Consider the following 22,285-nt stretch of genomic DNA (forward strand, 5'->3'; position numbering starts at 1 on the left):
ATTAATAGAGTTGTACTTTCATTTTGTGCACTCTTTTACGTGTTAAAGGAGTACTGTACAAGGGGTGTGGATTGTCATCTATGGCTGTCCTACATTGTGTTCTTCCTTGTGTATTTTTCCAACCCATCCCTGCCCATCTACCGGATGTGTGATGTTTGCTCGTGTTGTTGCTTCCTGTTTACCTTACCTATTGGAGGTTTCGTTCCTCATCAGTTTGAGTTCGTTTGTATTTCATTGTTATTCTTTTGTGCCAATAAGAAGAAAAGAAGATGTGTTCTAATATTATTCGGCAGTCTCAACCATGCCAATACTGCTATGACATGATTATAGTTCTTTGTGGCATTTTGAATATTCCATTTTTCAGCAGTTGAAAGGATTTTATTTGCGCCGGCCGTGACTGTTGGGTGATGACTGTCTCTGATGAATAAAGCTTAACAGATTTGTGTGAAGAACGTGTCTTTGAGTTATTTTACCACATTGACCTTTGTGTAAATAAAAATATAGTTTTATGTGCAGCATACACGCAGCTTGCCTCTATTCCCTTCAAGATGCAGCAAGTACTTCTGAAGTGAATTGAGCGAGTACTTTGGTCAGTTTTTGTATTCCATGGACATGCAACCCTCCCACTCGACAACTTGTGCAAGACCGTACGGTAACCGTAACATTTCAAAGCACTTGCTCTCCTCAACCCTATAGTTGTAAGACAATATGGACTTGCTCCTTCTTGTACTGTTGTTTGCAAACAAAATATAAAGGAAAATGCACTAGTGTATTCGATAACACTGACTGTGCACAGGTGATGAAGGAGGAATGGAAGTTCCTAACTGCAAGCTATTAGGTTGCTAACTGACATTAATGCCACTTCCAGTCTTGACTGTCGCACATCACTAAAGGATTGGACATTCTGTGCTTGAGCAAGGAGACCTACCTGCTAACAGTGATCACACTCAAATGACATGATACAAAATAATTGATGAAGAGAGAGGAAGCGCACTCGTGTTCAAGCAATGTAATTCCTGTAAAGCGAGGTATGGGTGCAGACGAGTAGATCCCCCTGAGTAGGGATGAAAATTCTGTGAAAGCACGTTCTGGTCAGAAGCGTGTCACTCGAATTGCACTCCGAAGGAGAAATTAATCAAGTGAGGGTCGTTTTCTGTATTTCATTGATTTATTCAATTTATATATATTTAGTCGTTCCTTTGAAAAGGTATGCTTTTCACTGAAGATTAAACATCACAAACGAGTATATTGAGATTCATAACTCGATGTAGCCCAATGCATTTCGGGCCAATGAGGCCCTTCGTCAGGGGCAGCACTATAAAGGGAGGATACAAGGAAACAGCTTTACTCAATACAATAGTATCATAAGTCAATCAATCTAGAGAGCAGTATACAGGAAACATAAATCAACTTTCAGGATTACTAAATTAAATATGAATGAAACAAACATGAGTGTAAGCGAGGTTGTGATGGTGTGGTTTCAACAAAACGGTAGTGCATGGACAAATGCATCAAGTAGTGACAAAGTTTAAAAAAGTGAACTGAAGTCACGAGCGTGGGTGGTAAATCCTGGAGAACGGATGAGGTGTTTTGAAATTAAATACATGCGAGCGTGAAAGAAATAAGAAAAAAACAGTGTTGGTCGAAGTTAGGTGGCGTGAGGAAAGAACGTTACAAGTGTGCGTAGTCAAAATTGAGAAAAATGAAAAGACAGGCAAACTATACGTGAAATGTCAAAAGAGTCAAAAATAAAAGTAGTAAAAGAAGTTAAGTGCCAGGCGGAAAAAGGTCAGAGGTGTGTGAATCAACAAAGTACGCGCAGGACAATACAGTAATTAAAAAGCGAGGCGGTGTGGGGATGACGCAAAACACTTACGTGATGCTAAGAGGTTTCAATCAATCAAGACTGAGCAGTCAAGAGTGCCGGCGTGTCAGCAAGCGTATTTGCACTATTCTATGTCTTTTTCTTTGGTAATGTTGTTTTTTGTGGTAACACGTGCAAGTTTTCTCTATTTGGCACTTTACTTGAAATGTGTTTATATGTGTGATATGTATTTTGTATTGTTTATGTACTTTTATGGTCTATAAAAGAACCAAAATAAAGTATTTATGAATTAATGAATGTTGCAGTGCAGTTTCTCACAGTTAACGCTCTGGTTCGAAATCTTGTTGGTAAATGAATACTTCTCATCGGTATTTTCACTTATGCCGGGTAAATGAGAGGCATGTTTTCTACTTTGTAGCTAAGATCTATACAGCATACATTTTTAACTAAAGTCATGAGGATAATCGTGGCCCTTGTAACTACTCTTTGTCTGTGTAGAGGAATTGAGATTTTAAGACAATGTAGAATGGCATGCCAGAATAAGTTACTATACCTATCGTAAGACAAACGGATCTTATTGACTACCACTATAATGTCAAAGTAGATGTTGATTTAAGAATAGTGAATATATGCGTAACGATGCTGGGGTTGTCAATGTAGTGGATGTAATATTTTTGTATACCTGTGTTGTGGAATATTTGTGGGTAACTGTGGACAGTATGGTGTGAATGAAGGGTATTTAGCATTGTTCAGTGCTTTACAAAAATGAATGTACTTAATTGTGAATTTATTGCTGATGGTGTTGCTTTATTAGAAAATGAATATGTTTAATCAACTGGAGTCTTATCCAAAGAAGGTATTGTTGATGGCCTTTATCCTCTTCCCTGCAGCTTCCTAATGGAGCATTATCATGGTGTATTTTCACTAGAATTTACTGTCTCTTTGTTGTTCAGATAAGAACATGAAATTATGAACCTCCTTTGAAAACTTTGAATGTGTCTTAATGCAGGTCATGGATCATGAAGTGTTGTGGATGGTTGTGACTGTTTCTGCTCTCTGTGATGTTTTTGGATGAAACTGGTTTCTGAAGAATGCCTACCTTTAAACTTATCTGGTTTTGCTGTTATCTCTGTTATCTCTGGATGGCTAATAACACAGATCAGTAGATGTTCAGTTGGCTTACTGATGGTTTATTTAAAGAAGAAAAATTGTAACGAACACCCCTCATTCTTACTTGATGCTTGCAGGTGAGCTGTAAACGCTGACCCATACTCTACAATTGGTTTATCTTTACTGGAAGGATCAGTGGGGCTTAGCTGGAGTACATTCTATTGCTGGAAGTATCTTCATTTTGCTCGTGCTTCAGGCTTCTACAAGGATTTTTGATTGCAGCTTTCAGTATATTAGTGCTTTTTTTATGGACTCAGCGTATGAAATACACTCTCCTACAGTGGTCTACTTGTCCTGAAATGCCAAATGACTGCGATGTAAGTAGGGTGTCCCAGCAGACCGATGTGAATTGTGTATCCAGGTAAACAGGCGATTGGCTCCACGAGATTTTGTAACTCCTGATTGCGTTTTATTTTTTTGTTCTCAGAGTCGTCTCACTAAGTTTGTAGAGGTGAGCATTGGGCGATCGTGTTTGGCAATGACAAAAAGCAGCAGCTGTTCAGACAGTTTATTTTGAGTTTCTGTGGACATGGTAGAATACTTTTGTTGCGTTCTTTACTTTTATCCTGCAGCCACACTGTTGTCTTTTCCTTTCTACCCTAGTGACTGTAGCTTACCGGATCACAGATCTTTTATGTATATCACTTCTTCATTCAAAATTAAACTTAACAAGACTTTTATTTGTTTACGGTACTTCTACCATTTCTAAGGACTGTGACAGGTGTTACTAAGTTGAATGGTATTTGACACGTTTACTGAACTCCCTCTTTCTGCATGAACAGATGCAGCTGTTGACACTGCCACTTCGAGCCTGTATGTGGAGAGTGAGGCCTACACTTGTGATTTGCCTCCAAAATAGCCTTTCTTCTCTCATTGGTGGATGTCCAATATGTTTTGAACTCAGAGAGTTGTAGATAATTTTGTTTTTAGCTCTTTTTTTTTTTTTTTTAACCTATTGTAATATTTGAATTTGGAACTCAAGGTGTGATAGGCTAATACTGTGGTAGCAAGGAAACAATTGTTTTAAAAAAAAATAGCAACAAAAACATGCTGTCTTGCAGGGCCCGCAATTTAGTAAATTTTGTTGACTTATCTCATTTTAGATTTCTAGCAGGATCGCATATCTTTTACTGTATTCATAACGCACCCTGTTAGAAAGTCCTGGTACTGGGATAGTACATCCGCAATGTCTTATTTACAGAAGACAAGTTATAAGCCGTACAGTAGGGCATAGCCGTAGCTTGATAAAAACCTCCAACACTGTAGATGTACATGCAGTTACACTTAGCTTTAGGGGTTGTCCGCAAAAAAGGAACATGCCTCTCCTAACAGATGTCTGTTCTCTGTGGTCCTTAACATCTTAAAATTGTTGTTTCTACAAATCAATCTGGAAATCCAGAAGAGTTGCTTTCAGGGTGGGTGTTTCTGTCAAGGGCCAGCTTCTTCTCACGACACTGATGTTGAAATCTGGTTTTGAGAATCCGGGCACGAGTCTGGAGTACACGCGGGTGGACGGCAGCCGACAACTATTTTCACAGGGTGTACCCTGTCCACCCTGCCAAGAAGTTGGGCCCCTCTGAAAAATATGCTGAATTCGTTCCAGTGTATTGCAAACACCGGGACACATTCAGCAGCAGCGCTGCACTTTATTTGCTTTCGATCACAACAACGTGCAGGAGGGGCTGGATCGGGCTTTCTTAGTTCAGACTCCTGCTGGGCCCATAACATAGGCTAAATCGGAGGGGCATCGGGCGTCCTTTTGTTTGAGTCTTCTGGCTGGGAGCAGTCGGGAGCCTCACACCTGATGCAAATGAAGTGGAGGGGGAAACAAAGGCTCACACTTTGTTAGCACTTCACACATGCATAAGGGAGGCAGCTTTTCACTTTGTTCAGTCCCTGTTTAGGAGATATATATGCAATGTCAGAATGTATTTACACAAAATAAATTTCATTTATATAGTGCTTACTACCCCTGAGGAGGAGTTGAAATAATTTAAGTATCACTATTTTTTTCTTCTAAAGCTCCATGGGTAGAGAGAGGAAATTTACGCTGACAAAAGGCACCATTGTTTTATGTCTAGCTTTCAAAAGTGTGACTTCCTGTGATGTCACGCGCCGTGATGTCACGCGCTGTGATGCCACTTACATTCTGATTAACTAGGTTAGTCCCCACACTTTTTTTTTTTTTCTTTTTTTTTTTTCTTTTTAAGCACTTGTGCTCTGTTGAGAATCACATGCTGACTTTATGGTGTTTTTGGTGGCCAGGCACACCCTGATAGCATTTGAGTTTGTATTTAGTCGTCAATGAGAGATTCTTTTGGGAAGCAGATTAGTGCTCTCCAGATTAGTGTTAGTCGACAAGTTTTAGTTTTCACCTCGAAGCATAATGAAGGAGGTTTGGCTAAATCTTGCTATTATCCATTTCTAAAGCGGCTTCGATTTCGAAGCCGTTTTCACTCCTAGCAATTGAAATTAAGCAGATCTATAGCAACCATCAGCATGTTTTTCACAAAATAGTGCTGCAGAACAAGTTTCTCTTGCATTGATTTTGTGAGTGGCCATCGTTTTGCACCGACTGGTAGGTCCTATCAGTGCGTCAAAAGAGAACTGAATCTGCCTTTGCGTCTCTACCGTCGACTGTTCGTGTTGTCTGCTGTACCCCCCTGTAACAGCGTTCAATTGTGTGTCATGTAGTTTGCTAATGTGCGTGCGTGTGTGTGCTTGCTCCGAGAGGTGACGGCGTGATGTGATCCCTGGCCTCCCCGTAACACGTTGACCCATGCAGCAGAGACAGTGGATCAATTGTAAGTGGGGGCGCGCGTGCTGCCGAGACCTTCACCCGTGCTTGGTGTGTCGAGAATTATTTTTGGGCTGACGTGGACTGCTCAGCAGCAGGGGGGAGGGAGTGTTTGCAGATGGCAGTGTGTCAACATTATGGTATTGGACAAAGCTACCTGGGCGTTGCAAGAATAAAATCTGAAGTGTGCTGAATTTTTGAAAACACAGCCACTCCTCCCTCACGCCTCTGCCTGTCGAACTTTCTCTTTCAGTCTGATAAAGTAACCTTATAGATTTCCGTGTTTCTTTGTTTAAAGGGCCAGTCCCTGCCAATGGCTGTTGCTGCCTCTGCCATGGGGGTGAAAGTTCGGCCCCAGTGCTACTTTGACATCGAAATCAACCGGGAACCTGGTAAGAGAACTCTAAAGATTAATTTCCTATTGTTTTGCTCAGCGTAACGCAGGCAATTATGATCGGTGTAGTGTAAAGTTGCACACATTTCCTTTTTGTTGTTGTCGGAAATGCCACGACAGTGGAATATTAAATGAATCGTGTACATTTTTAATGCCTTCAACAACGCTTACTAATGTCTCTAAAGCATTTTTTAAAATCTGTAATATAACCCGGTAAAAGTTGAAAAGTGTTTATTTTTGAATTAATTTAAACTGTTTTAAAATAATTTTCCTTTCTCCAACACAAATGTTTTCTGTTGATTTTTAAGATCGGCACTTTTACAGTGTATCTGTGCTCCTGTGTGTAGCGGAAATGGTCGGGATTCCTTTTGTGGAATAAATGATACCTGACAAAAATTGTTACTGCTCCAAATCTGCCTGTAGGAGAAAGGTATATCATCTTTTCTGCGACTCGTGTTTATTATTTAAAGCCTGTTAACTCTCTATATATTTCTTTAGGCGGCTCTTTTGAAAGTCGTAGTTCCTGGGGGGGGGGTCAGCTGTCACCATTACATTGGGGCCAACATACAGTCACTGCAGTCATTGTTTAAAATTGCAAGGAAACTGCCATGGCTTATTTGTTGCGCAGTGACTAATGGTTTCTGTGTTTTTAATAATGTGGGACGATGCGCTGGAGAGATTATTCTTCAGAGGGCTAAAATATCTCATCAGTATGAGTTGACACATTTAAATACTATTTAGATTTATTTCATTAGCTGGATTGGAGAAAATCTCTTTGAAGTTTTTGTGGTGTGCAGTAGAATGTGCAGGTTTAGTTGGTTAACTGAATGCCCACGCGTTATTTTTTTCCAGATTGTTTGTGGTTTACAGTAAAACATATTTTGTGTCGGTATGGAGGCCATCACTTATCTGCTAAATTCCAGTGTCTGGGTATCACGTTTTAAGAGGAATTTTGGCTTGTATCTGTAAAATAGCACACCAGGAAACCAAGCAGTTGCTCCTTCGCTACATGAAAGAGAATTGTTTTACTCTATTCACCTGATTATGCACTCACATGGTGGGGACAGGGCCTTAGCTTGCGCAGTTCTTGCAAAGAAGGACCTCTCTGCTGATGGCACGATGAGGCTTGTTTGCTTCATGTGCGACTGGTGCTCGGTGCTACATTGCTCTCAAATCTGCATTTGTATCATTCCCAAATTTAGAAGACAGGTGAACAGCGATCATATATGCTTTAAGTGGAGTATCTTTACATGATAGGATGATTATAATTTGACTCCTCTAATAACCAGCAAAGTTTCCGTAGACACTGATGTATTACATCTAGTATAAAGTTTGCGCCCACTCGTTAAAACACAATTTTGAGACGTCTTAGACACTTTTGCCACTTTTACTTTAACTGTCTTGTGAACATTCCTGTTTATAACCTTTGCATCATTCACATTTGGGAAATAAAAAAAGAGAAGGTATCCAGCACTATTTTCTGTGCATGGAGGTAGCTAAGTATGCTAATGCCCCTGCTTTACTTCCTCACTCATCATTGGCACAGTGGTTCATACAGGATGGCTGTAACAGTACACAGCCTCTAGAAATCCATGACATATGTTACAGTGTTAGTTCATTGGAATTTACATTGTTGGTCCCATTAAAAAGAAAACGGACTATAAAAAAAAAGTATAAATAGGTTCTCTTTGTTGAATGATTAAAACCAATAATGTTTTGCTACTTTCAGTCCACAGTGCTCCCCTAGCGTGCCTGGGTAGTGTAACAACTTTCATTCCCATTATTGCACATAAGCAGTAAAACCATATTTGCCTTATTAACGATCCAAGCAAGTATTCCCCTTTATAAAAAATTGCTGAAGTTGACCTTGCATGCAATGTCTGCTGCACCAGTCCACATGGCATGGGATCATATTTGTTTATTAGAGGTAGTAATCTGAAATCATGATATTTTCATGGCACTCCTTTATCGGCATATATAACCGCATTGCAACTTTCATTTAGTATATTATTGCTATGGCTAAACGGTTTGTCCATTAATACAGTGACAAATTTTGAACCCCAAAATATGATTTGTGCTTATGCTGGTTAAAATATCTTCAGTTGTGTTAAAATCGGGTCACAATAGAATAAGTTTACAAGCAAGAAAATTGTGAAACAGTCAGCAGATTGATGTGAGTTAACCTTCATCTAAAGAATCTCGTAAACTTTTGTCGAAAGGGTCTGTAATGAAGTTTTTACACACTACTCCTCTGTCTGAACTTGTAAAAAAAACTTACACAAATAGGTACGGTTGTGCTTCACAGAGTTGTGATTACCAGTCTTTAACCCTCGCAAATACAATTTGCCATTATTGAAATTTTGCCAGAGTAGTCAAATAGTCATCTTGTCTAGCAGTAGGTGCTGCTTTGGGGGCATTTATGAGTGGATCTCCTGTTAAAAGTTGTTGCACACTCCAAACATGGATTTTTTTCCGGTATTGATTAACCGGTTGTAGATAAATTCTACTCTGAGAAATGCAGACAGGATTAGTTCTCTGAAGGGCAGTCGTTTGTGTATTGGCATTGTGAAAAGGGCGTGAACCCCACCCCTCGCAAATTGATGGTATTTAGCAGTTTATTTACCTGAAACCGTGATGGGAAAACGTGTTAATATACTCTTGCATCATTTGCCAGTCTGAAAAACTGTCCACTTGTTGCAATTTCGCATGCAGAACATTTTAAGCATTTCAGAACTTCCAAACATCTTCAGTCAGTGCAGGCTTACAGTGGTTCTCCTACTTTGCTTTCTGAATCCCAAAGAAAGAATTTACTTTGAAGGTACATTTGAGACTTTCTTTCACAAAGTTTGGGAATCTGTTACCAAATTGTTAAACTTTAACTGAATTTGAGCATCTAACGAGTTTCAGATCCAGGTGAGAAACCCATTAAATGGGTCAAGCTTCTGGGAGTGTAGGGCTGAATTTTCTTTTCTTCTATACATCAGTTGGCTTGTAACCTTTCTAATTAACTGTGGAATTGGCATTAGGATATCAACACTAATTGTAAATGCCTCCAGAGATCTGATACTATAGGTGCTTCTGCGCTTAGAAGCTAGGGTCTAACCTTCAGATCCTAACAGCGAAGATGTTTCAGTGACTAAAGTTGTCTCAATTTCTTCTTTAATTTTCTGGTATATTAATCTTTTTAACGGAGTCTGGAATAATTTATCGATTGAGCTTTAATAGTGGAACAAAACTATTACTCGCTAGCCTTTGTGTGGGGGGGCTCACTAGTAATTTTCACAGCATTTTGAATGAATGTTTAGATATAAAAAAGAGAGAGTATCATATCTGGGATCTGATTCTTGGAAGAGTTCATTTAGAGCATGATCAGAACATAGACATGAATTCCTGCAGCTTATCTTCAATTACGCCCTATTGAGGTGAAAAATTGATCAGTGTTGAGAACGGGCAAATTATCTGCATTCTAGGAGGATATACCAGCTTCTCATGAATCGTAGATTTTTCTGAAAGGCCACATTCTACGGAGAAAAATTGTACTCACTTCTTCCTGCACCGTTGACTTTAAAATTGCAGTAGTGCCAGTATCCTGGGCCTCCCATCACAATCAAAGACATGCTAGCCCAACTAATAATTAATCCTTTTTGCAGCAGGAGTTACATTGGCTCCGACCCTGCCCTAGTCTTCAATGGGAGGATGTTTCTATTAAGACTTCTGCCCAATGTGGAAAGTAGGGGAAGGGATGGAAGGACACAGGAGGGAGAAGGCTCTTGAACTACAGCCGAAAATGTTTTTTCTCAACCTCAACTATTACAGAAGTTTGCATGCTTTGCTAATTAAAAAAGGTGTGAGGCGCTTGTTTTTGAATACTGTAATATACATATGAGACTTGAATCAAAGCAGCACCTCTTAAACCTTAGTAGTTCACTAAAACTCTAAGGGGCAGATTTATGAGCCCCTTGCGCCACTTTTGCGTCACTTATCCCATGTTAAAAGTGACGCAAAAGTGGGGCAAGGGGCTCATAAATCTGCCCCATAATTTGGATAAAGATCTAAAACTTCTAAATGTAGGCAAAGTAACGTTGCAAGTTTAGATCAATTAAAATTGTTTCTGGTGAAGCGTTTTCCGTGCATAATGATTTCTCCGACAAGAAGCGCTTTTAATGTAGTGTGGTACTGCTCACAGCCAGCTTTCACACATTTATACATGGAAGCCAATTGCTTGAAACTTCAGCAGTTGAACGGTTTGCCCAAGACCACTGTACAAGCGGAACTCTAAAGGGAAGTCTTTTAAACTGATGCAGATACAAACAGCAGGAATTGGGCACAACAAACATCCTGTATTCATACACACTCAAAAGGTTCTTCAAAATTCTAGAACCACTAAAGTCAATTTTCCTATTTGTGGACATTTAAGAGAAAAAATTTGGATCATTAGTGGACCTGTACTATGGAGTAAACATGCATTTGCAATGCAATAGATCTTGCATTACTATATGCTTGAGCTATTGGCGTTGCATTATTATTACTTTCAGTAATGCAAGACCTATTGCATTGCAAATGCTTGTTAAGTTTCCTTTACCTTCTTTTTCTTTGATGTCCTTGGAGTTAGCCTTGTTGCAAGGTAAGAGAGACAGACAGGTGGTCAGTTGGGCGACTTAGAGCGACCAGACAAAGTAGTGGTGTGGAGAGGCTGAAAAAGCAGCTCAGAGTATAGTAGTCAGTAGAATCGTCAATTTGATGCCGCAAGTTCGGTAGTAGCACAATGCTATGTAACCATAAGAAAGTTGGAGAAACTGTAATTTTATAAGACCCTACCTTCATTGTAGATTCTCCATGATTATGAGAGCGGGACCTGTTGTAAACTTGCCACTAGTTCTGAGCACTGTAAGAGTGAATGTATGTACATGGTTCTAAGGAGTAGAGCACCCACGCGATAGTTCATGAAACAGAATTCACAATTGCATAACATAAGATCCATGAGAATTAAGTATAACCTGTAGGAATGAGAGACTTACCTTGCTGTAGAGGAGTGTCCAGTCCTTTGAAGGAGTTCATTTGGAATGGCTGCTCATTAATGTCTACGAAAAAAGAAACTACCTGGCCACCAGTTTAGATGGCTGCTATTTATTTCAGCAGACTGAGGAACAATGCGTTTAGTCACTGTACCTTACTTCACTACTTTGTATTGTTTAAGACATATCATACAACCATTTCAATATTCAATGGGACATTCAAAAGACACAATCTTCATTTTGCATACAAAATTTAAAACATACAAGTGAACAACAATGTGAAAAACAAAAAATTTAAAATTGCATACATAATATTGCAAACCATTACACCAATCTATATTGGTTGAACATACGCCTTGTACTTGGCTTCTATTTAGAGACAAGCTGCCTATGGGGAAATAATTGGAGTCTCTGTGGGGATATATTTGTGCTAACAAATCCCTCTCTAGAGTCCTGTATAAATACCATCCCTCATAGCAAAAAGAAAAACGCTGATGCGTTTCGAATCCCCATATAATTTTGGGGATTATCATCAGGATTTAAGCGGTGTATTTTGGCCAGATGAAAGAAGCATTGTCTTTTAAAAAAATATATATATATTTCTATGTTACGCCAGAGAGGGGCACCCAGTTGTAGAAACCCACTTTATTTAAGAATGCGGTTGATGGACCTCCTGCTTGTTAGCTAATTCAATTAATATCTGGGTTGAGGGGTCAGTAGATTCTGTATTTCTTCTTTAGAGTACCTGAGCCCCCGATGCATCCCTCTTAAATGTGGTTCTGTTACAACCTTATGGGGGGTTTCCATGTTGTCTCCAGAATGGTGTGCCAATTGTGATAATTGGTGGGCACTGGGCAGTATATTAATATTTAATCTTGGAGAGTCTCAGTCCTCCGTATACTGTGTCTGTTTTATATACCCCCCCCCCCATCTTCCAATGTATAAGTTGGGGGGCCCCCATCCTATTAATAGCTTGACGTTTGCCCCATAGCCAGTTAAACTTGTTTCAATGTCATAAAATCTTGTTGCATTTGATAATTAGCCGTGTTTTGTTTTCTTGTACCATGCAGGTTATATTGTTACTAATCAGGGTTCCTAGATATTTCATTTTACAAGAGGCCCATTTGAAAGGAAAACCGCTTGATAAGCTGCATTAGTTCTCGTCATGGGCATGGCCCGACTTTTGGACCAGCTCATGGAGTACCCAGAAAAGATGGAGAATACTGTTTTTTTTAATTTTTTTTTTATCCTTGCAATGTCAGGGTCTTCTCTGATAGCTATTGCCAGTGGTTCTAATGCCATGAGGTGAAAGAGAGCATCCTTGCCCTCGTTCCCCTGCGCAGTGTTGTTGTGTGATAGAAAACTGCTGCAGTTTACTTGGGCTGTTGGGTTATTGTAAAGAATCTGCTCCATCTTCAAGAACTGCTGGCCAAACTCCATTCAGGATAGTGTACAGAAGAGGTAGCACCACTACATTCAACTGAAGACTTTCTCTGCTTTCGAGAGAGAGGGCCATTGCCTCATTTATATTGTTTCTAGTCTACCAGAATATATGTAGTAGGGTCTGCAGGTGGTTTCTGCAGGATCTCATGGAACAAATCCTACTTGATTTTTGCTTATGATGTGAGGTATTGCTTTCTTAAGCCTGTTTATGAGAACTTTTGCCAGAATTTTAGTATTACAATTCAAAAGTGAGATTGGTCTGTAGATGGTATAATGCAGAGGATCTGTGCCGGGCTTTGGGATAAATGTTAAATATACTTTGTTGAATTCTCAGTTAAGCTTGCTTGTATCAGTAGCTTCTCTGTGATCCTGCGTCAGCCATGGTATTGTCATCTGCGCCGTAATTTTATAGAAGTGGACAGGAAAACTGTCAACTCCTGGCGTTTTTCCAGATAACCTCTTTTATGGCTTCACCAACCTCATTTGTGATTTCTTGTTCCATTTGGGATTGGATAATCTCTGGATATAGTTCCTTTGTAAAATACCCAGGGTCTGTTAGTTGAGTCCAATTTGACTTGTGTATTGCACCAGCCATCTCTTTGTTTTAGCTGCATGGCTAGGAGTCTTCCATCTATCTCCCCGTGTTCATAGAGATGAACATACATTCTTTGTAACACTTTCTCCGTACCAGTTAAGTACAGCCTATACAATTTGAGCTGATGCAGCAGAGTTCTTGTTGTGGACCAGCAATTCTTTCACCAGCTCACATAACTGTCTTTTATCCGTCGAGTGCAGGGGTGTGGAATTTAATAAAATATCCTACTTGTCCATGGGACAGGTTGCTTTATTAATCTACTGGTCCTGTAAAAATATGACTTGTCCCTTTGTTGCCACATAGTGTGACAAATTATGGCAGCAATCTCCATATATTAGAGCTCTGATAATAGCCTCTTTGATTATGCCAGGGCTCACACTATAGTTGGATTTGAATACTAGCAATTCACTGATTTTGTCACCTTTCTGCACATCTACATTTTGGAGCTGGTGGTAGCGAGGGCAAAAGAAGTAAAAATTCTTCCAGGGTTGGGGAAAAAAGGGGTTGGAGGATAAGTGATCTTGTAAACGCTCAGCAGATTGTCACATTAACAAATCTATACATACAAATTTGTTCGTGCTAAAATGCAATTTACAAATATTTTTTAGGAGTACCATTTCCTGGCCTACTTCTGTAAATTCTCGTAAATTTATGAAAGTTGTAAATTTGCACTAATGCAAGGGCATATACCATGGGTTCACTTCTGTAACGTTCTTTAGGAGTTGGGCCCCTAATTAGGTCTAGCGTTAACCAAGACCTTTTGTTTTTAATAAAATTCTATCTGTCAATTGGCAGGCTTCATGCGAGTAACCGCATTCTGCTCTTTCACAGGTAGCATATCGGCACACCTTGTCAGGGACTACTGTGGCAGTGTGTTTTTTGAGACCAAAAAGTATTTTTGCCAAGATTGGTTATAATGGTGAGGGCCTGCCAACAACAAGACACTCATTGATAAAACCTAAACGCTGAATACCAATGTCAGACCTACTGGCTTTGCTAATGCTTTTATTTTTGTTTCCATGATCTTGTTGAAAACTGGTTACACTGATTTTCCATTATGAATATTTTTGGAAATGCCAGCATGTATCTTTCTAATCAATGCTTCAAAGAAATGGTACCTAACATTTCACAGTAGTTTAGCAAAACATTTTCCCTAGTTGCATTATTTTTTTGTGTGAATATTTTATTTTGAAATTAAAGCATCTTCAATCTTGATTTCAATCTTCTGCAAATATTAAGCTTCATACTGTTAAACTCTGCAAACGCGTGTACACATTTTTATCCTTGAACCACTGTCAGTAGTGCAGTCCGAGCGTACGATATTTCTTTAGAGCGCTCACCCTTATAATAAAGGCTTTGCATTAATGAACCATAAATAGAAGTTCCAACAACATTAACATTTGGACACAAATATTACCATAACTGCAGACAAAGCACTTCCCTGGTCCATAATGTACTGTAAACTGGCAGCCAAAGGGTTTGAGGTTCAGGGTGTTGGCCCTACTCGTCACAAGGACAATATAAGCATGAAATCTTGTTGTCCTTGACCCCAAACAATATGTCCTTATAACAATATGTCCTGGGCGCCGAGCTATAGGAATTCCACAACCATGCGCAGTCTGTGATGTAGGATATTCATTCTCCTTGTGCTTTGGTGGTAGTTAACTGAAGCTCCAGTGAGATTGTTATCAGTGCGTTGTCTGAGATACTGATGGGTGGTGTACTGCAAGTGCCTACCTTTAGAAGATGTTTGGTATTAGAAAAAAAATCTATTATTTTGTGTCTATTTTCTGCGGTAGGATAAGTAATTATTGCCTCCACTAGTGGGCTAAAACAGTTACCATGGAACTCTCAAGCCATAATCGCTCATCAAGTCCCTCTGCATGTTCTTATCATGGTTGTTACTGAAATCTGGTTTGCTGGACTGGTCATGTACAGGATCAGTCACTACTTTACGGTCTCCTTCAATTAATAGCTGTTTGGCCTTATTCAGTGCTAGTGTCTGTTCTAGAGCTAAATGCTACCCTGTTAGTATTTGGGGCATATATTGATCCCATTAAGATGCAGTGGTTCTGGTTGTTCAGTTTTGGAAAGACAAATCTCCCTTCCATGTCATGTCTTTAGAATCTTTATTTAGAGGCTCATCTGAGTTTATCTGATTCAGCTTTTGTGTGTTGCGTCTATTACAGGGGACAGTCAAGGTCACAATTTCAACAGGAATCTGAACTTATTGCTCAATTTCAAGGGTTCTTGCTCATCAATTCTCTCTCTGTAGCTTTCCCTTAGGCATTGTGATTTCAATGGTTTCGTTTGCGTAGTGTCCGGATTGTGATCAGTCTCATTATTGGGTTTCTGTAAATATGAATCATTACCCTTTTGCTGGTGCCTTGCTATTTTCATCTCATTGTCTGTCAAGTATGATATGAACCCTTCTAGTTCCTTTGGATCTTGAAGTTCTCTGGTTATCCCATCTAACATTACAATCGCGACTGCCGGTTCTAACTCTCCAGATCAGACATTTAGTTTTTTTGGTTGTGGGAATATGGTAGGATTTTTTTTTTATCTGATTACACTTGTGTCATAGGAGCAGTTTGCGGAGAAAGAAATCACATTTTTTGTGCTGATATAGTCTGTTTTTGTACCCGTTGAGAAGTAGACATACATGTTTTATGAGAGTAATCCAGCAATAATAGTTGGGGTGATCTAGTAGGATGAAATGTCTTTTGTCGCAGGTAGTGCGATCAAATGTTAGTCCTGTTATAGTAGGTATTAAGGTCTTAAGAGTATAGTATCTGTCCCTTTGTCTAGGCCAGCCTATAATGAGTGTATTATTTCCCCTACTTCTGTCTTCGATACCGGTCACTTTTTTTCTTGAGGTTCCATATTTGTTGCTCCTTTCGGTACTGTTAAGAACCTTTCATCCAAATGGCTGATCCATTTTTAGGATAATTTCAATTGTGACTTGAATCATATATCAGTTTTAAACATTTATTGGTGGATGCTATAGTTATTGTCACGTTTTCTATTTGTTATTGTATGTCATTGCGTTCCAGCATACGCCCAAGTTTACTATGTTGGATATTGTTGATTTTTGTGTAGGGTTGGTACTGGTAGCCGCACTTTCAGCTGCCTCAGTGCTTGAAGTTTTGATATAGCATGGGTGCAGGAACAGGCGAGGTCCGAGAGATATTTCTTTTTTATTTAGGTAGAACTATCTCTTCACATTAATTATCAAGTTGCAGGCTTTTTAGGGAGAATCCGCATGTTACTTGTTGCAAAGTGGGCTGCCGAGCCCAGCAGTAGCAGCGTTACTGCGTTATCTGAATTTTGAAAGGACAATATCTAATTGCTGTGTCATAAGTACCACAAGTAGTCTCTTGTGATTATTGCAGGTATCCAGCAAGTGACGCTGGTGCATTATTTTACAATGTTGAAAAGCTGGTAAACATAAAGATGTCTGCCTCAATCCGGGCCGCAGATGTCATTAAAATGCGGCCATCTTGATCCAAAATTACCTCAAGGGGAGAGCAGATTAGAGTAGTTCTTGCAGCCACTGTATGTAGAGCCTTTCAGAGATAATTTCATGTGGGTGTCCACTGTTGCAGGCATTGCCGTTTTCCCAGTTTTTGTTCTGTTGCCGCCCCCTGGTCGGGTCTCATCTTTGTTTGGTAGGCAGTTTGCTGCTCCCTCGAGACTGGCTGTAGCAGCACTTTATATGGGCTCCGTGAAGTCCGAGGAGAGCTGCTAGCCAGTGGAATGTCATGTAGTCCTGTGCTGCACGGCATATTCACCATCTTTTGCTGCATGTTTGTAGTCTCACTGTTTTGGCAGTTCGGTCCCAAATTATCTAAATTGGGGAGGAGAACTGATTTTCCATCCTCTCAAAAGCATTCCCCTCTGCGTCTACCACTTTAACCATGTTGTATTGTCCCAACCAGAACCAGCAAATCACACCATTTTATCCTTTTGTAGGCAGTGGGGTCCCAGAGCTCATTCAGAAGCTGTCTGTCAGTCTTGCGGCTAAGTTCTGCCCCCGTGTTTCTCTCCTTGCGCATGATGACGCCGGATTCTTATCTACCTTACCATCACCAAGAATCCTCTCTGGTCGCCAGGATCTTTTTATCTGCTAAATAGTGTAGAGGGAAGGAAATCAAATTTTAACACATAATCAATACATTGAATTTAATCTCTAAAGGACCACTGACTCTGAATGTCAAACTTTAGGAATTTATTATAACCAAGAACTGCACATACAAACACCTCAGTACAAGGTGAAGGAAATAAATGGGCACTAATACAAAAGAGATTCTACGCCGGAGTCTCATCCGACTCAGAATAAGAATAATAATCAATTCCAGTAACATCAGAAATGTGATAATTACTCCAGTCTATATCAGAAGTCATTAGCCTAAAAGAAAATCGGTTAGTCTATCCCTACACTCTCTCTAAGGCAGAGTTCTTCAATCTGCGTGTCGCGCCCCCCAGGGGGGCGGACACCATCTCAGGGGGGGTGCGCACTCCAGCTAAGATTTTACCTTTGTTGGACTTTTACTGTCCCAAGGCCTCACAAGTCTTCACCCATTTAAAATGGGAATTTTTTATTGGGGAGCTCTGGTAACAGAGGGTTGGAGTGGGGAAGGAGGGGAAATATGTGAGGCACAACTTGCGCTTTTGTCCTGTAAAGAGCTAATAGTTGACCTTCCCAGGAGGGGGTTAATTAGTAGAGCTGAAATACTTGGGCTGCAGTGGGAGGCAGTGTCTCCTCTGCTAAAACCAAAAGCAAATCCTTTGCATTCGATTTCATATCAGAGGAGACTTCTTGCCTCCCACTGCAGCTGAATGACTGTCTGTTCCTTTCTTTCAGTTTTAGGAGAGGAGACATCCTGCCTCCCACTGCAGCTGAAGCATTTCAGCTCTACAAGTTTAACCCCATCCTGGGAGGGTTAGCTCTTAGCAGAAAGGAGACAACGTTTCTTTTAAATTTACACAGGCAGGCGCCACAACGCCCACAGGGCTTCAAGTTAGCAACCGAAAAATGCCAGCCAGCCATGTGTTTATTAAACAGCCTGCAAATTGCTGGTCTTGACACTAAATATGCTTATAAATAAATAAGTATATATACATTTGAAATGTGACTTTTCTGTCTTTGTTCCATTTTATTATCAGTCATGGACAATTCAGCCAGCTATAGAACACAATTAAAGGTGCTACTATTTATATTTGCTGTTCAAAGTATACACAGACAAGTGCTGGCAATACAGTTTTAGGTGACTGTTTATTTTTTGTACTGCATGGGACATCAAAATAATGAGCTGGCAACCCTAATCATAAAACTGTAGTTTGTTGCAAGATCAGCACATTTATTTCCTCCACCCTGATCCCTGGTAATGCTATAATAGCAATAGTTCCACATATCTGGAACCCTACGCTGCCGTCAATAACCTGCTGAGTTACTTCAAGTGTCTGGGAATGCACCATGCATTCAGACAACTCAGTACTCCTTCTCGCCCTTCACTTTCATGCTCACCCTGCACTCACAGCGCTCACAATGCATTCACACTGATCACCATGCACTCACACTGATCACTCCTCACCCTGAACTCAGTAATCACTCTGCACTCACAATGCACTTGTGCTGTTCACCCTGTACCTCACCCTGCAGTCACACAAGCACACTACTCACCCTGCACTCATGCAACACTTTACTCACATGTCCGCCTTACTGCTCATTGTGCAAACTCACTCAAATAAGACCATCACTAACCATACATTCATTTGTCCCACTCTGCACTTAAATCCACACACAAATTCATATGGTCACCTCACTCACCCTGCACTCGCTCCTCTTACCCTACTCTCACACTGTTGCATGGCTCACCCTGCACTCACATGGGTACTCATGCCACCCACACAGCACAGAGGTTTAATGTGCCTGCTACAAAGAACGCGTACCATCCAGATCAAAGAACTGATTGTGGGTAAACTATGAGTAGCGCTATAAAAAAATGAAATGTTTGTCAGAAAGGTGGTATAGCGAGATGGGGTGCATTGTTGGTGAGCGGTAGTGAGGAAATTCATGGAGAAGGAGGAAATGAAGGAGGGGGTACCAAAACAGACCGTTGCACTGTGTGCGACCAGTGCTAGGGCAAGCCTGGTTGGAAGTGTTAGCCTCCCCCCCCCCCACCCCCCCCCCCGAAGTTTGGGTCTAGTTGTGCCCCTGGTCACAAGTATGGGCATGTCGTGCCCCATCAAGGTTTTCGTCCTAATTTACAAAAGGACACATTTACATGCACTGCAATCCAGCCTTTCAGGGGGTTCCTTGATACCTTGATAGAGGCAGCTCTATTTTTGCCCTGATGGCCTGGAATAATTCCTAAACGGATTCTTGTAAATACATTTCTTTTTAATGTGATTGTTGTGAGAGAGTCTATTACTATTTGCAGAGAAAGTGAATCATTTAATCTCAAAGCTGTTCTGAACAGGGGCCCCCAAAATAGTACTGGCCCAGGGCACCCAAACTCCTTAACATGTTCCTGCAATCACAAAGTCTGTCAGACGATAGTGCTCTGAAGTAAAATAGCAACATCATCAATTTATTATCAGTTCTATTTTTTTTAAACATAAGCCCGACGTGTCCTAAACCCCCACTGCTTCAGGTAAGCAACTTATTGTACCACTAAGGAATTCTCAATTAGGTGTTCTTTCAGCGCCCTCTCTGTGGACTTTCACCTTTCTCTTCAGATCTATAACTGGTTGGTGGGCAATTATCCCATTATAATGCGGTCTAAAACATTTGCTAATGTTTTCTAGAGAAGAATTGTTGCCCGTGTACCAACTCTGAGCTAGGGAGTGCTCGAAAAATCTGATAACACGGTCTCCCTTACAGTCACTGTTTTAGCTGAAAATGTCGGCAGAGTATTCAGCTTTGAGAGAAACTGCTATCAAAACTCTTTATTTTCAGCTTGTCCTATTTATGTGAGATTGGGTTCTCAGCACTTGCGGTATTAAAGACTAAGTACCGTACAAGACTGGATATGGAGCACAACCTGTGGATGGCAGTAGCAAAAATCCATCCAGAGATTGACAGTCTATGTGGATAAAAACCGGCACACCCGTCACATTTATGTTGGTGGTATTATTAATCTATGTCCTGTATAAAACAAAGCATCCTAGTAAAAATAATTTGCGCACATTTTATCTTGGAAAATTGTGTTTTGAGCTGTGTAATAAGCCTCTGTCATTCCTCCACACCCATTCACAAACCTGCAGTTTACTAAACACTCTTATTGTGTTGAACATTATTTGCCGGATATGGCCCGTGCTATGCGCGTGGCAGTCGATTATGTAGTGTACCAGATTCTAGAAACTTCTGTCAGGTGGTGGGGGGGCCCAACATATAAAAAAAAATTCAACTGGGGGGCTCAACCTACAAAAGTTTGAAGACCTCTGCTCTAAGGTGACATCCTTACTTAGCATTTTCCCTCCCAGGCAAGAGAGTAAAAGGTGTCGGAAGTGAAGACTTCCTTAGAAGTGCACTCACTCGCTCGCTCTAAGATACTCCTTCTAGCTTCCCATCTAAGCCTCAACTGCTCGACCCTCCAGGGCACTGTCCTTAATATAAAATCCCCAAAATACAGAACACGCCCTCCGGCACAACTCTTCAGTCAGGTCTTTTTCCAGTGAAACATGTATCCCATCCAACGACTGTTAGCTTGACCTTGGGCCCCAGGCACCTTCTCTGCCGAAAGTATCATCCCTAAATTCCGGTATACTCCCATATTGGCTTCTCGTACTATCCTAACTCCTAAAACAAAGGCCTAGTCTCTCTAGCGAGCTAAGTGTCCTTGCACCTGCAACAGAAACATGAGAACGAGAAACTTTCCACTTCTCTAAGATTTTCTAACATCCTGAAACCCAAAGCCTTACCAAGGGAAATCATTTTCGGCCTACAGCATTTAGCTAACATAGGAAATGAACAGGCCTTTCTCTTTAAACTTATATGCGATCAGGCCTTTACACAGTTTAAACACACACCTCTAAAATCACACTACAAGCATTAATTTCAGTACACTTTATATATGAATAAGCAAAAACTACATGTGCAAACTTTAATATGGTGCACATTTAGACCCAATGCATCGTATTACATGAAAACCAATCATTATGCATTGACTAAAATACATTTGCAGTAAACTACGATATTGCTCTTCATGAAAAGCATGGTTACATTTTTAATCATACTAATATAAACAGTTTTGAGTGATACATTACTAAGTCACACTTTGATACAATTTCGATTAATATGTGGGTGCGAACTGACAGTGAATATGATGCACCCCTACAATTTTCTGAATAACGTGGCTCTCTATCAGTTCCCCCCCCTTTGAGTACAAATGTCATCACACCATTTCACAACTCCCTTGGAGAAAGAACCGACCTAAACAGTACATGTCGACATCCTCCCCCGTTGGAGTCTCTCTCTATTCTTAAGGTTCTGATATTGACTGTTCTGCAGTCTGGCCATTCGCATCTCACTCACTCTGGGAGCTCTCTCGACTCTGTTTCCTCTGTACCACTTATAAGCTCTGATGAATCCCCCACAAGCAAACCACAACAACGATGAGGGGTTTTAGCACAAAGCCAAGGAACCCTTTCCCCAGATTGGCAAACCAACTTCCCACGCGACCAAATCCTTTACCGATCTTTTCCCACACCCCCTCTTCGGTCAAATCCTCTATCTCATGATGGATCGTGGTAATGTTGTCTATATATTTCTCCAGATCCTTGCTGTTATCTGGAATATACGTACAACATTCCTGAACTTTCCATAATTTACAGACTCCGCCCTCTTTTGCTAATAATACGTCTAAAGCAAGGTGGTTCTGCGAAACCATCGTCCTTATCGATAACATCTTTCCATCCACAAGTATCAATGACTGATGTATTCATCGACAACTCATCAACCACAGTCGCCAGTCTTCTGATCTTCACATCATTCAGGACCACACCCAAACTCTGTATCATTGCTCCAAAGATGTCTCCAATC

General features: G+C 40.5%; 1 protein-coding gene across 4 annotated transcripts in view; it reads left to right on the forward strand.

Moving 5' to 3' along the window:
• Positions 1-22,285, forward strand: part of NKTR (natural killer cell triggering receptor) — a 376,878-nt gene that overhangs the window by 15,957 nt on the left and 338,636 nt on the right. For all 4 annotated transcript variants that reach the window (XM_085628781.1, XM_085628782.1, XM_085628783.1 and 1 more), the window contains exon 2: positions 6,091-6,184. In XM_085628781.1, coding sequence (XP_085484907.1) covers positions 6,106-6,184 — 79 coding nt within the window. In that variant the 5' untranslated portion in view covers positions 6,091-6,105. The remainder of the gene's footprint in view (positions 1-6,090; positions 6,185-22,285) is intronic.

The sequence above is a fragment of the Triturus cristatus genome, chromosome 10, assembly GCF_964204655.1.
Source record: "Triturus cristatus chromosome 10, aTriCri1.1, whole genome shotgun sequence".
NCBI lineage: Eukaryota > Metazoa > Chordata > Amphibia > Caudata > Salamandridae > Triturus > Triturus cristatus.